Source organism: Coregonus clupeaformis, chromosome 7 (assembly GCF_020615455.1).
Source record: "Coregonus clupeaformis isolate EN_2021a chromosome 7, ASM2061545v1, whole genome shotgun sequence".
Classification (NCBI taxonomy): Eukaryota; Metazoa; Chordata; class Actinopteri; order Salmoniformes; family Salmonidae; genus Coregonus; species Coregonus clupeaformis.
Window position 1 is genome coordinate 75,064,436 of NC_059198.1, and position 9,519 is coordinate 75,073,954.

General features: G+C 40.9%; 2 protein-coding genes across 2 annotated transcripts in view; both read right to left on the bottom strand.

The window, feature by feature from the left end:
* LOC121569317 (polycomb complex protein BMI-1-A-like) overlaps positions 1 to 2,745 on the bottom strand; it is a 9,512-nt gene extending 6,767 nt beyond the window's left edge. Inside the window, exon 1 of the mRNA XM_041880173.1 lies at positions 2,390 to 2,745. The gene's annotated coding sequence lies outside the window, so the exon portion shown is untranslated. The remainder of the gene's footprint in view (positions 1 to 2,389) is intronic.
* Positions 2,746 to 3,583: 838 nt separating this feature from the next.
* LOC121569318 (COMM domain-containing protein 3) lies at positions 3,584 to 8,458 on the bottom strand. Its single transcript, XM_041880175.2, has 8 exons — positions 8,292 to 8,458; positions 7,478 to 7,589; positions 7,083 to 7,146; positions 6,933 to 6,967; positions 5,476 to 5,536; positions 5,322 to 5,378; positions 5,163 to 5,225; positions 3,584 to 3,908 (listed from the first exon to the last, which is right to left on the bottom strand). Exons 1-8 carry the CDS (start codon positions 8,428 to 8,430, stop codon positions 3,849 to 3,851), a joined length of 591 nt encoding a protein of 196 aa, XP_041736109.1. The 5' UTR covers positions 8,431 to 8,458; the 3' UTR covers positions 3,584 to 3,848.
* Between the last annotated feature and the right edge of the window lie 1,061 nt (positions 8,459 to 9,519).

Consider the following 9,519-nt stretch of genomic DNA (forward strand, 5'->3'; position numbering starts at 1 on the left):
AAAAAACTACAGGGCTTGGAAACAGAACTATCGTCATTTTATAAGGATGCAACTTTTGTCTAATAGATTTATAAAAATACCGATATGGACTCCACTGGTGTGGAATGCCCCAGCTCTTCCTGTCATTAAAACATGCATTTTCAAAGGTGTATTTGAATGAAACGCAGTGGAGGATCCCACATTGCCATTACAGTGGCTGTCATTACAGAGGCTGTCACGCATCGTGTGCAATGCAAACAGCTAGCCTGTTACGCCATCAATCGATTAACTAGCTGATGTTTGCACAACTGGCACTGGTCATAGCAGAGCTTTTGTAGAGTAAATGCTGCCATGCATTAACATGCATATTGTAACTTCATCTGCAAGCATCACTATGGAACAACACATATATATGTACAGGACACAACTCCAAACAATCAATAAAGCACTAGAGAAAAAAAATCTATTTCCAAATACATTTTAGTTGAGACTCATAAGCCAGCGGTATTATCAATAACAATGTTGGCAAGATTGGCTCCCAATTGCATTCTAGCCTACTGTACTCAGGCACATTGGGTCATGAACAGTGTGTTGCAAGGCGCAACTCAGGGTTTCTCTCTAGCTATAAAAGGAATGGCAGAAAATGGTAAGTAGGATAGGCAGATTTTTTCTCCCCCCCAAAAAAAATTAAGGAAGAGTGGCGCATCACCCATGTATAATCTAAACACAATGTACACCATTTTGACTCTGGTAATGCAATATGAATACAGATAATACAGTATAGCACCTTCTCTTCATAAAGACAGGATAGACCAAGTGGGCTAGTCTTCGAGGGCTGGCTGTTTTGGTCTATATATAATATCCGGCACCATTCTCGCCATTTTTGGATGGAACCCTAATCTATATTCATCAGCGGCTGGATTTGCGTCACCATTTTCAGATATTAACTTCGCTATGGGAAAGATGAGGCCTCACTTTATAGAATTGATCAATAAGTCAACTTCGAAATCTCTATTTTTATGGCTGGGCATCAAAGATGCACTTCAACAAGTATCACAAACAGAAACATTGTATCAACACAAATCAGGCCACAATAATAGTATACAAGCACCGACGTTGGCAACCTCACTCTCACATAAATCCTCTATGGGTAGGTTGTCAACTGTCAAACAACGTTATATATATATATATATATATCTTTAGTAACAAACAGTACCCTTCCACATGACAGATAATCTCACACTCAGCATGTGCAGGTTGATAACCTGATCATACCTATGTTATTACGAAGCAAGGCATACAAGTAGCAGACGCCATGGATCCATGCAAACACACAGCGTATCAAACCAATCCAGCAAGAGAATGTTCTAGCACCGTGCAAAACGTTCTTAGTCTGACATGTTTGATCTTTGCAGGGTACATTTTTTATGCATGTTCCCACTTTATAAAACATGTTATGCTATATTGTGAGTTAACAAGAAGCGGTCAGAGTTGGTTTCAACAGAGGAAAAAACAAAAAAATCCTCTAAACTCATGTTGGCCGATGAAGGCACAGTGTGCCCAATACAACATCAAGAAGGCTAAGAATGGTAAAAAGTCGTGACGAAACTCAATAGTTAATAGGCCTATCTGAATTTTACAGATAATTTAAAGATGGTTGGCTACTTGAGAAGACCCTTGTACTCAATCAATCAATTGACTTTTGTGCCAACATCTTTGACATAGGAAAAATCATAAAATTGGTTTTACGCATGATTCATGTGCGTCTACATCGTTATGCACTCAGCTTGCGTGTGTACGTTCAAATCCATATTTTACAACTGATGGTGACGATCTTTTGATTAATAATTTAAATGGTTTACCCTCCACCATATAGGCTACTGTGGACCCGTTCACCAAGAGGGAAGTTAAGTTAATAAAAACAACACTTGGCGACGTGTGCGTAATGCAACCACACTGATCTGTCCCCAACATCCAAAGGATCATATTTCTATAAAATGGGCACAGTATATGGAACCAAACCAACCAGGAGAAGCATTGAACTGTGTGCTGCCGTAAACACTTCACACATCTCGGTCCTGTTCGATTGAGATAACTGACTTTGTGGAAATCTAACAAATGTCACAGAAACACTCTCCATGGACACGCATAACCGATCATTACATGAAATACTACATAATGTGATGCGCTGGTTTGTTGAACGCAAAACCAAGGGGTACGCGAGAAGGGTACCAAATTTAAAAAGCAGTGCCAGGACAGAGTTCCACGTCCGTGTGCGCGAGCCACCGTCAAAGCCCCACATCAACCACCCGCTGGAACCCCATTTAAACCCTCAGAAAAACACAATTAAACGCCAAAAATCTCATCGTTATTCGTCCGTTGGTAAGAAAATATATCGAATAATACATACCTAGAGACTCGGCTGGCGATCTGCGAGACTGGAGACGGAGAGACAATGAAAGTTAGGAGGCGATCAGCAGTAAATGAATACGAGCTCTGCCGCCATCTTGAAACGAACGAGCTGCAGACGCTGTCAATTGCGGAGAGCGCAAGGCAACCCGGGGCTCATTTCAGATGCGTAAAATTCGTATTTTTCTCCCGCTGTGCACTTTGGGTGCGTAAAGTCTCCTCTGTTGTCGAAGATTTCAGACTTTTGGCTGTGCGTTCAGAATGGTGTGTTTGCGTTCCTGATTACTTTGCCTCCAAAATCTGTTCTTTGAAAAATGCAGCAGTGTGGCTTGGTGGAAACTGACACCGTCCCCAAAATGGCTTGTAGTTCGACCGCCCCGCTCTGGTCACGTGCTATCATTCCTTAAGGGTGGCCTGGAAATTAGTGTCGGTGTATTCGGAAGGCTCGCCAATTCATGATGCTTTGTAAAATGACACAAAGAATATCTACGTTATCCAAAGCCCATCATGTTGACCGATCGGGTCATTTGCTTTGAACGTTTTAGTGTCACTTAAAGCTACAACAGACAGCACCGATGTTTTCGAAACAATAGCCAGTGTGCGTTTTTCCAACTCCGTTTCTATCCTGTGCCTCCCCCATGTCCATTTCCAAAAGAATGAGCTTGGCAAAATGCGTCTTTGTCATAAATGAGTTGGTTGCCTTTGCCAACGTACCATTCATTACCAGAGCCGATAGAAATCTTGGGCTACTGTGTTTATATTCCATAACCGACGACCCCATAGCATACTGCATACTAAAAGAGGGGTCTCTTCAAGGTTTAAGAATTTGAAGTATTGTAGGCTACAATAGCTCCGCTATAGGATGGGGCTCCGAACCATAAACTGCAGGCTGTGCAGTTCCCTTTGGTGCTCGTTTTGGTGAGCCATTCATTATGTTCTCTCCTATTTGAATTATTTGTTTGACTCAAATACCTGTCCCCTTTACACTTTAATTGTCATGTGGCACAGTCTCCTTCGGCACAGTATCTTTCCAAGACACCTACAAGCTCATATCAGTCAGAAACTGTTCTCGACATAGTCTACAGATCTAGCGATGATATGAAGTATATGCATTGGACTATATAGCCTATTTTAATATCATTTGGCTCCTCTCCTCTTCAGCCTGCAAGTTACCAGAAAAAAAGAAACCCATGCATGTCATTTAACTTATTTATTGATAACAATACATCTTTGCAGAACGGATAACCAACAGTATATTTAATTACGAATGAAATTAGTATAAAATACAATGGGACAGAAATCATATCAACGCCGTTTCAAATCGCTGAACTTCAGTGCTTTGAGGAGAGAGAAGAGGGGAGCAGAGAGGAGAAGAGGGGGTCACGTGAGAAACCGGATTCCACCGTTCTTGCAGGCCGGATTCCACCGTTGTTGCAGGGCGCTTCGAGCACAGGGCAAGCTTACAACTGCGTAGCCTTCTCGAGACTCTTGGCAGCGTCTTTCATCTTTCCCACCAAATCCTGAAAACAAAGTCACACAGTCAGTCCTCTACAAAACAGTGAATGAGGGAGAGTTTGAATCACAAACCATTTAATGGTTTCCCTCACTGACTGGAGGAGCGCTGTTGAATATAAATTATAACCTTGCCTCTGTCACTCAGATAACCAATAAATGTTACGCTAAAACCTGGAAGAATGGGAGTCGATTTCTTTTAATTCATAACTGAATAGTCATCATAGTAGGCCTGTGTACATTTCGTTCATTAGGGAATATATTTTTGATTAATATAATGTTTACGTCAACTAAAATGGAATGCAACCCCCAAAAGAGGGTTAAGACAGAGCGTTCCGAATAGACACATCACCAAACTCCCTTCCTATCTCTAAACTAATTTCAAAATACATTCTGGGGTTGTTTCTGCCCTGTTTCAATGCAATTAACTCTGGATAGAAGCTTCAGCTACATGGTTAAAATGTAGTGAAGAAGCCAAAGCATGAGATGACACGTTGAAGCAGACAACCTCAGGTCGCAGTGAAGACATAAAACATATAAGGAATTTGGCTTACATCGAACTCAATTAAGGAAAAGTTAAAAGAACATGCCACAATTGAGACTTGTTTAGGATAAGCATAGGCTTATAGGCTAAACTTTTAAATCCTGAGACCACTGCATGCCCTGTCACAGCGGTTCTGCTTTTTTCTTTCAATCAATATTCACACAGAAAATAATGAATGATTTGGCAACCGATAATTCGAGTGATTACTGAAAAAATGTTAATTGAAATCACCATTGTTTTTCTGTTAAATGTATGCATATTTAGAATAAAATGGGAAAAAGATGTCAAACCCGATGGATTGATCCTTCTCCAGAACAATATTGCACATGGACTAAAATACAGCTATTGCGCAGGTTCAAATTTCAATCTCTGCTAAATCTAGTAGAAAGACAACCATCTAGACACACATTGTTGAAAGACATCTTATTCAAGAAAAAGTAGAATAATCATTTGCATTGCAAGCATGCACCCGAAACGTTTTTTTTCTCCTTTTGATTTTCTTTGTGCTCATTCACGTGGACCTAAACGCTAATGATATGGGCCTACAGATCTGTAAAGTAGCCGAATGCTGAATTGGAAAATACAGCGTTGTCTATTCAAATCAATAGCACATTCAGGATTGTATGTAAAACATTATCACAGACATTCTGTGAAATGACCTTAACCAACTAATGGATAGACCCACATTCCATATAGGCTGCAACAACACATTACCTACCTGAAGTTGTTCCATCGTGCAGCTAAAATGTACATCTTCCGACGATCCTCCATTGTTGGCATTCTGTAAAAGTATATGCTAACATCTGTTATGATGACAGGTTTAACATACTTATACACCAAACAGTTTTAGATCATTGAGTTCTGAAAAGGGACATACCTCAACGTTTAATGAAATCAGATAGGACGGCTCGTTGACCTTATGCACATGCCCGTTCTGTCATGGAAACAAACTAAGTTAGAGCTATCGAGCCACTATATGATTTATAAACCATAATTATCTCATCGTATTGCCATTTATCACCAACCAATACCTTGATACAGTACTCCAGGCGCCAGGACACGTCATTGACATGAGGAGGGCATCTCCCTAAACTAAAATGACCAAAATACTGAATTAGGCTACCAATGGGCCACAGATACATGCAATATTAAAATATTATATTCACAAGGTAAAAAGCATGCATAGAGGATCCCATGAATAGAGATGTATCTATAGGCTGTTCAAACTTAGCCTTATTAATTAAACATATTTTTTGTTTATTTAAACCAGTCATTCCGCGTATTAGTGATATTACATGTGTAAAAAACAAAACGTCTCATCACTGCTGGAGCCCTATGGGGAACAGGCCCTGAGCAACAGTTTTCAGATTTCTGAAGTGTGTTTGTCAGAATGAAGACAAAGGGGCCACTCGTGTTTTGAATAATTACAATGTAAAAGAAGCTTATATCAATGCGCTACAAGCAAACGCTCCTCGTAAAATAACTGCACTTTCTCTAAGGAAAATAAACCGATTCAAAAAGTGTTTAATTGAACCAAATTGTCATGTCACATTTGCAGGGCAATTCATGAATCTTAAACGATGAAGAGATCATGCATTGGGAAAATATAAGTCACAAATAAATCTGAACTGAGTTAGGCTAGTTCCATAGCCTTGTCTGCTGCTCTCTAGGAAAGTGAAGCATAAAAATATTGAAGCGATATGGTCAATGTGCTGACAGCTCAGTAGTTATAAACTTTTTAAAATTGAGCTAAAATTAGTAAAATAATCACATTAATTGCAATGATGCTAACTAAGCTTATTCAGTTTACTCATCTGGGTTTATGGAAATGTAAAATGTATATTTCCTGATGTCACACCAAAAGCTTTCAAAGAATTTCGAACAAAATCAGTGCTTCATCTAAATGTAACTGTTCAATACATTTGAAATAAACCAACACTTCTGACTCAACATTAAGTAAACACATTTTTATCCAATGAAAACCTCTATATGGTTTTAATGTCCATTCCTCTTTTTTAGGCTGTACATGACGTTTCAATGGGGATGGAAATGTGTATTGGGAAAATATATAACATTACTGGAAAACGTCAATAGAAGAGATCAATACCATTTGTAGGTCTACAGAGGTGTTAATGAAGTGTAAACTGGAACATCACTAAAGTGATGTTCCATCAGCCATATAGAGAACCCATAACACAAAAATAAGGCTCTGTTAAAGTGTTGTCTATATGTCTGTGTCTGCATTGTTGGGATGTGTTAGAATGTGGGCCCACAGTAAACAAACGTATCTGTACTGTGGTGAACCAGAAGTATTTTTGTACAAACAGACAATAAAGTCTTATTTTTAAATATCATCTTTTAAATCAAGTAGATTTGCCCACTCAAAGCTTCAGCCACAATAATTCCAGTCATGAATCGTTATGGCATTTCAAATAGGCCTAGAGGAAATACAAACATCTCTCAGAAGAAGTTACAAACATAATCTCACCTTGACAATAGAGTTTCCAGATCACTTTTATATTTCTGGAGAACAAAAAAAAAAACAGACAGTTTGGGTTTGAGATCTGGTATGGATTTGAAATGAACTTCTTTGCAAGAAGAAATTAACATGTTATTAACATAATAAGTCAGTTATCACCTGGTATGTGGTGTAGAATACTTCTGTTCTCTCCGCATCAAAACTAACATCCTCCAAGCATGCGCTGTAATGACAAAATTAGCTCAATCTTTTTATCAATACAGTAATCATAATGAACACACACTGCCTTTTTCCTGATGTAGACCTACTGATTTGATTTGTAGGCGGTGAAGTGGAATGCTCTTGATGACAGAGTGCTCCACATTTTGTCATGTGTCATTTTGTCAAGCCAAAGGCAAACCCACAACATTGTGTGGACAGTAAAATACAGTCTAGGCCTATTGTTTGCTAACCTTGTCCCCAGGCTCTGGAGGACCATCGAAATTAATTATTTACTAACTTCAGATAGGTCAACCTCCATTTGCAATAATATAACAGGACAGACCTAGAGTTACCTTATAGAGGATTTGTCAGCGTTTTGTTTGACCCCCTCCAGTATGCAGGTCGTGACAGCGGTGTGACAATGTTTCAGCAACTTCTGGTCAAGACGTTTAAATTCAGGTTGATCTATGATCAGCGAAAAACATTGACCAGTTATTCATCACATCTATCTTAACTGTATCCTAATCTCTCTGTGAACTGTTGTATCGTTTTATAGTGGGCCTTATTAGAGTGTATATTATCCAGTTCTAATAACCTAAACTTAACCAAAGGGGATACAAATTGATCATGCAAAATACAACATGCAACATTCTGTAGCGCGCGCGTGCACACACACACACACACACACACACACACACACACACACACACACACATTTAAACGGGCAATAGTCCAATAAATTCAATATCCCAATTAATTCACTATTTTAGGCTACAACTAGAAACATACAGTTTGATCAAAATATCAAATTTCGTCATTGGGAGCAATGGCACTTGCACGTTTTCAGTTCCAGATTGCTTCCTAAAATTATGGAACGGTAGCCAAGCCTGCACCCTCACTAGCCTGATCAGTAGGCCTATTGTCACATTTCCTGGCCATAACTAGCTACAAAGTAGCCTAATATGCTACCACTTAAAACATGGAGGATACAAACACTGTTACATTTGATACATTTCAGATCGACGGGTGTTAAATTGTATCGTACATTTCAAGATTTTGATTTCTCCGATAATACTAGCCTTCAAGTCAAGCTGGGAAGAAACCGGAAGCTGTGGAAGCAGCAGAAACAAAAGGCGACAGGAAAAAGAGAAAGCAGAGCGGTCTTACCGAGAACACTAGGATCGGCATGGGCTGATAGCAAGCTGCGAAAAGCCACTTCTATCAACACTGAGAAGGTTTTCAGGTCGAAAAACGTCGCGTCTGCTAGAGACTGCAGCCCTTTCTGCACGGACTCAGACAACTCCATTTTGAGAAAGGAATGACCCACAACACCGGATCACGTGACGCGATCAGCTGACGCCGCATGCAGAGCAGACGATATAAGAGTCACACAGCATTCATTCACTGCTCGTGCAGAAGTGAAAACATCTATAGTTTCGCAATTTATCTCGTCTACAGTATTTACGTTTAATTTAGGCTACAGTAGTCCTATCTTTCATTGAGGAAAAAATATATAGGCTTAGTTTATTTTCAAGTAGGTCTAAATCATTTGCAACATTGAGCATGTGAGGCTACAGGGTAGAGCACTACATCTTTTGTTGCACCATTTCCAAAGGTATTTTCTAGATGGTGAACTGATAGAAGTACAAAAGCTGAAGAACATCCAGGTACTTTCCACGGGTGCTGGAGTTGTAGGCAAACTCATGAAAAACAGAAAGGAAAACTGATAGTGAACTGATAGAAGTGACATCATTGCACTCAGAGGAAGTTGGAGGGTAGTCTAATAAAGTAGTCCTAGGCTTACTTTTACTTTGGGTCTGGACCTTATAGCCAATTTCTCAAGACAGGGCATATTGTTTCCCCTCAATGAAAATCTGTTTTTCAACCCTGAGGAAGGCCCATCATGTTTAGACTAATTAGGCCTACTATCTGAATAATGCCAGCCAGTGGTGCGTGTCGCCAGTCCGGCCCGGACTGTTCCTGCTCCTCGCACCTAACCAGTGGTGCGCGTTGCCAGTCCGGCCCGGCCTGTTCCTGCTCCTCGCACCAAGCCAGTGGTGCGCGTTGCCAGTCCGGCCCGGACTGTTCCTGCTCCTCGCACCTAACCAGTGGTGCGCGTTGCCAGCCCGGCCCGGCCTGTTCCTGCTCCTCGCACCAAGCCAGTGGTGCGCGTTGCCAGTCCGGCCCGGCCTGTTCCCGCTCCTCGCATCAAGCCAGTGGTGCGTGTCGCCAGTCCGGCCCAGCCTGTTCCTGCTCCTCGCACCAAGCCAGTGGTGCATGTTCCTAGTCCGGTTCGGCCCGTGCCTGCTCCTCGCACCAGACCAGTGGTGAGTGTGTCCAGTCCGGCACGGCCCGTGCCCGTTCCACCGGTGCCTGGTCTGGCACCAGTCAGCAG